This window comes from Candoia aspera, chromosome 9 (genome assembly GCF_035149785.1).
Source record: "Candoia aspera isolate rCanAsp1 chromosome 9, rCanAsp1.hap2, whole genome shotgun sequence".
NCBI classification, from domain to species: Eukaryota; Metazoa; Chordata; class Lepidosauria; order Squamata; family Boidae; genus Candoia; species Candoia aspera.
Window position 1 is genome coordinate 22,692,341 of NC_086161.1, and position 5,756 is coordinate 22,698,096.

The window sequence follows — 5,756 nt, forward strand, 5'->3', positions numbered from 1 at the left end:
TAAGATGCTCATGTGAGAGATTTATTCGGGTTCCTCGATGAGAATCCAAGAGATGAGAATCCAAGCTTAGGAACAGCGCTTCGATGGGTCATCAAGCCTATAGAATTCATATTCACATGTTTCTGGATTAACCACTGATTTGCATCCTTCTCTTTCTGCAATACCACCAAATCTTGAAAGGAAAAACAAAGGGAGGGAGGAGAAGGAGGAGGAGGAAGAAGAAGAGGTTGTGGTCAGTCATAGTTGGCCTTAATTGGCAAAGGCCTTCTAAAGTCCCCTAAGATCATCTTCCACCTTAGAACTTGCACAAAACTATTGCAACTTCCTGGGAGAACAGCTGCTTCGCCCAAGGCTTTGCTAGAGTCCAGAAACCCAGTTCTTGGATCCTACCTCTGCATGGAGAAATCTCAAGGTTGAGACACCCAGGACATGGCTTTTGGATGCCCCTGTGTTGGGCTGCAAAAAGCCTAACAAGCTTGTTGCAGACATGCAAATCTGCCCAAAAGGATGAACAAAAGGTTCAAAAGATTTATTTAGCTGCCCATCTTATACTGAACTCTGGGCAGCTCCCAGCCCACAGGTGAAACAGCATCATAGTAGAATTAACATATACATATATCTATTGAAACCACAAAACCTGGCGCCAGGATAAACTTTTACAGCCAGTCCACCGCAAAAATGTTCATCGATCTCACCCCATCCCATCGCTTGGGGGAAAAGCCCAGTCTTAAGTGCCTTTCGGAAGCCTAGGAGGGTGGGGGCCTGCGAACCTCAGGGGGACGGGTGTTCCACAGGGCGGGGGCTGCCACGGAAAAGGCCCGCTTCCTAGATCCCAGAAGATGGCAATGTTTAAGGGAAGGGACTAGGAGTGTGCCCACCCTCCTGATCTGGTAGGATGGGCAGATGCCCTTAGGGAGAGGCGGTCCTGCAGATAACCTGGTCCCGTGCCATATGGGGCTTTAAAGGTGAGAACCAGCACCTTGAATTGCTCCCAGAAGGAATCCGGGAGCTAGGGCAGCTCCTGGAACAGAGGAGTAACACAGTTAAACCTAGGGGCACCCATCACTGTGCACACTGCCATATTCTGGACCAGTTGTAGCTTCTGGGTGGTCTTCAAGGGCAGCCCCATGTAGAGCATGTTGCAGTCATCCAAACAGGAAGGGACCAAGGCATGAGTGACTGTGAGCAGGGCCTCCCAGTCCAGGAAGGGGCACAACTGGCACACCAGACAAATCTGTGCAAAGGCCCCCCAGGCACAGCTGCCTCCTGCTCCTTGAGCAGGAGCTGTGAGTCTGTGAGGACCCCCAAATTGTGCACCAGCTCAGTCTGGGGGAGCGCCACCCTGTCCAGAGTCAAAGTTGAAATATCACCTGGGCCTCGGGGGCCAAACCCAGAGCTGCTCTGCCATGCCAGGATTGAGTCAAAGCCGGTTCCTCCCCATCCAGACCCTCACAGCCTCCAGTCACTCGGCCAGCACTGCCACAGCATCACCTGCCCCGCCAGGGGTGGAGATGTATAGCTGGCTATCATCATCATTGCACCCCATACCAATGGATGACCTTCCCCAGTGGTTTCATGTAGATGTTGAAAAGGAGAGGTGAAAGGCTGGAGGCCTGAGGCACCCCACACGGCAGGGGCCTCGGGCTCAACCACTCCCCCCACAACACGGACTAGAACCAGCTGCAGAGGAAGGAGGAGAACCATTGCCACACAGTGCCTCCCACTCCCAGCCCCTAAAGCCAGTCCAGAGGATACCAAGGTCGATGGTGTAGAAGGCCACTGGGAGGTCCAGCAGGGCCAGAATGGTTGCACCACCCCTGTCCAGAGCCCCCCAAAGGTCATTGACAATGCAACCAATGCCAGTTCAGTGCTGTGCCCCAGCCTGAACCCAGCCTGAAAAGGTCCAGATAATCCACTTCATCCAGGGCCCTCTGTAGCTGTGTGCCAACCACCCGCTCAACAGCCTTCCCTAAAAAAAGGGAAGGTTGGAGACTGGACGACAGTTGTCTAACGCTGTTCAGTCCAAGGATGGCCTCTTGAGAAGGGGGCGCAGGAATGCCCCTTCAAGGCAGGCGGTACCAGCCCCTCCCACAAAGAGCCATTAATCACCACTTGGACCCGGCCACAGGCCACCTCCCGGCAGGCCTTAGCCAACCAGGAGGGGCGTGGGTACGGGACGCAGGGGGCCGAGCTCACAACCACGAGGACCCTGTCCGCTCCCTCAGGATCAACCGGCTCAGACTCTGTCCAGACAACGAGGCTCAGAGGTGTCTCTGTCACCGCCAAGGATCTGCCCAGCCAGAGTCCAACTCCGAGCGACGTTATCTGACAGATGCCAAGAATATGCCTCACAGCTACCCGGCAAGGGCTCCCCCAGCTCCTCCTCCCACAGGAGGGACCCAGTCACCTGAAACATGGCCGCCGGTTGGCTACCTGCAGATGCAATAAGGGCAGAGAAGTAATTGTGCTTCTCTGGCCTTATCGCCAAATGTAAGTCCTCATACAGGCTCCTGCCCTTCTATGGTCGGTCTGGCTTTTTGTCTTACATAGACGGTTCATCTATGTCTACGTATCCATGGATTCTCAATAGAAGCTTCTGGCTTAACATGGCCAAATTAATAAATCCAGTGCCTGCCTGGAACCGTTTCCTACCTGTCACAGCAGTGCAGCCCATCTCTAAGGCACTCACATCTCATGCAATGAGCTGTATTCCAGGTGGATAGAATGAGATGTTCTGTATGATCATGCGGATCAGTGCATGTATTTGGCCTCACCTCTTGACCTGTGAAAAAAGAATCCCGTTGAACCTGCAGCTGCACCCAAATACCAAACCCCACTGAGAAACCAGCTCCACACTTGGAGGCTGCTATGAGAACTCCACTGTTGGACAAAAGTGACAAGGATATAAATTCTCTGCCGTTGGTGCATACCATTTATTATACTTATTTGTTAGATTTGCAAGTACCCCGATTATCAATTGTTTTCTGGCCCAGGTAGGAGACTGTTGATGGAAACCTGGGTGGTAGAAATTAAGCAAGCCACATTTCTCCTGGCATTGCTAGACTTTGGCAAGAAGTACAATAATTATTTGCTCAGAGGGATAAGGAGCTTCATTACCATCTTTAACCTCCAGTTCATGACGTTTTGTCCAGCAAGTTCCTTGACATGTAGCCAGCGTGAAAGAGAAGATCATCAGGCTGAAGAAGACTCTCTGAGAAAGGAGCACAAGAAAAAAATAAGTGGCCAGAGAACTTCGTAGCTGAGTTGTTTGAGAAACTGGCTGTCCAAAGTCTTTCCAATGTTCTGTTTCATAATGTGCTGCAACGTTCATGAACTTTGGAAAAAGTCCTCTAGGGTACGTTTGCCAACTTGTGAGTGTGTGCATTCGGATCTCCTGCCCACAACAGCGTCAACCCAGAGCACCCCCCCCCCTTTCTGTGCCAGCAGCACACAATCCAGGGTGCCTGAGTATCCCGGCCGCTGGTTCACCCTCCTAGTAATGCTCCTCCATTGCTTGCTTTTCATGCGTTTCCCCCTCCAGAAGGAAGGCTCTGCAGTGGCAAAGCTGGACTGAGCCCAGCACAGAGGGAGGGAGGGCCTCGCCCTCCCATCTCTTTCTGCCCCTTTTTCATGCCCTCTCCCCACAATGATGCTTTGGGGGGACAATCCTGACTCTGCACTGCTGAGTTGAAATATCCCCCATACACAAGAGGTGTGTTTGTGCTTTGGGGTATCTGCTGTTAATTGTACTAAATAGCTGGAAATTAAGCTCTGCACAAGTCCTTGCCCAAAAATCACACCAGCAAAGCATGGATTTACACTCATCCCACAGACACTGAAGGGCAGTGAACTGGTTTTGCAGATAGTTCCTTTTGTGCTGCTCTCTTCTGGGGTTCTAAAGACGCATCTGATGGCATTTCTTCTTCATTTATTTAGGTATTTCCAGCTTTATTTTATCAAAATAATGTACAGAATGCTCCTCTTATTATTTGCCCCACAGCCACCGTGTCCGGCTCATTCCTCCAGCCGTTCTCTTGTGACGCCCGAGTCAGATCCGGCTCTTTTCGCAACGGGAGAGCAAAGAACTTTACTTACCATCCTGGCTTTGGGGAATGTCCAGAAACTCTTGGTCAGGAGGAGTGACTTCTGTGACCAGGAGTAGCCCTTCGCTCTGAGGTCGGCAGGACATCTGCTCCTCCAATTTATACAGATGTCCAAGAAGGCAATGTAAGAACCGAGACCGCCCCTTGAGCACTTTCCAAAAAATTTTCTGGGTGAACATTCTGCTAAATTAGCCACTGCCAGAAGGAAAACATTTGCTTCACAAATAGCTGGTGTTTGTTTGGTAGATGTGATAAACGAAAAGTATTTCATCAGTTTCAGAAGAATGTGGTAAGAGAAAATCTAAATTATGGCCAGATCGAAAATCTTCAGAGGAATGGGAGAGTTTCAAGCAGCCAGAGGTGCGGCCTCCTCCCCACCTTCCCACAAGATGCCCCCTGCCCATCTCGGGTCCTCAGGAGTGGAGGCCACCCGGCAATTGGCCGTCCTACTCTGCGAAGTGGGACTTACGGTAAAGTCCTCTCTTTCTGTGGCTTCCCCTGCATGCTCTTGGGCTGTAAGCTATGATCAAGGGTGCCTTTGTCCTGCACTGGTCCAACACGCTGGCTCTGTGGCTCTGCGGGAGGGAGCCACACATTGCCCATTCCTCTCCTGTAAGGGGTCTTTCTGTGAGGGAGGCAAAGAGCTGCTTCGCTCCGACTCTTGGTCTTTGCCAGAACAAGATTCCCACCTTCCAGGAACACCGAGTTAGCGTCCTCCAAGGCGGTTGGTTATTGGCCCAGAGCAGTAGAAGATTCCCTGAAAGGGAGAAAAGAAAAGTGAGTCTTCTGGAGTGGAAATCTGGGAAAGAGAGTTCACAGCTTTCAGAATGCAGAGAGGAAATCGGAGTCTGCGGAGAAGCGGAAGGAGAACTTTCCCTTTGGTTTTTCTGTTTTCCCCTGAAGTCTGAAGGGGCAGCTTGAAAAAAGGACCCAGGATGGAGGTCAGGATCCAAGGTCCTGGGAGGCTGCAGCTGGCAGAGCCCTGAGTGAGGGACACTGTGAGTGATGCTGGAGAGGTGAGAGCCACTGTTCATCTAACAACTCCAGATCAAGGCAATGATACCTGGAGGGTTCTTCCAAACCTCCACAATGAAAAGTCCATGTTTGCCAAAAATGCATCTCTATAGACATCTGTGAACAAATTACTTGAGGGAACAATAGAATCTGAAATGGGGGGGGGGGAACCCTGCACCCACCATCTTGCTGATTTTGACCCACCCCTCTGTGGACACTGATGTACACCCATGATGTACATTTCCCACATCAGGAGAGCAGTGGTTGTTTAACTTGCTGGCTGCATTTTCGCATTCCTCTGATCTGTGACGTAGAGTTGTGCTGTGCTGGCAATCTGCTAAATATGGAAGTCCACTGGCAAATATCAAATCCCCAAGGCTGCTCTGATTTTAATTTACTTTTTCCTGTATGAAGAGAGTGAATATCTTTGGTGATTTGGGTTGGGAGCATTAGGTGGGGATTAAGGTGTTGGACTTGGACAGGGGAGACCCCGTTTCTAAGATGAAACCAGGACACCATCTTTCAGCAAATAGTAGATAATATGTGCAGGATAGTTTCACAGCAGCTCCCTCCCAAACAGAAACGCACGTCAGCGCCATGGCATGTGAAATGTTACGATGTCAACTGTACATCGAAACA

General features: G+C 50.8%; 1 protein-coding gene across 1 annotated transcript; it reads right to left on the bottom strand.

The window, feature by feature from the left end:
- LOC134502753 (small serum protein 2-like) lies at positions 1-4,389 on the bottom strand. The gene is made up of 4 exons (XM_063311229.1): positions 4,096-4,389; positions 3,118-3,211; positions 2,653-2,782; positions 1-172 (listed from the first exon to the last, which is right to left on the bottom strand). The coding sequence occupies exons 1-4, from the start codon at positions 4,372-4,374 to the stop codon at positions 67-69; spliced, it is 609 nt and encodes a 202-aa protein (XP_063167299.1). The 5' UTR covers positions 4,375-4,389; the 3' UTR covers positions 1-66.
- Positions 4,390-5,756: the final 1,367 nt, after the last annotated feature.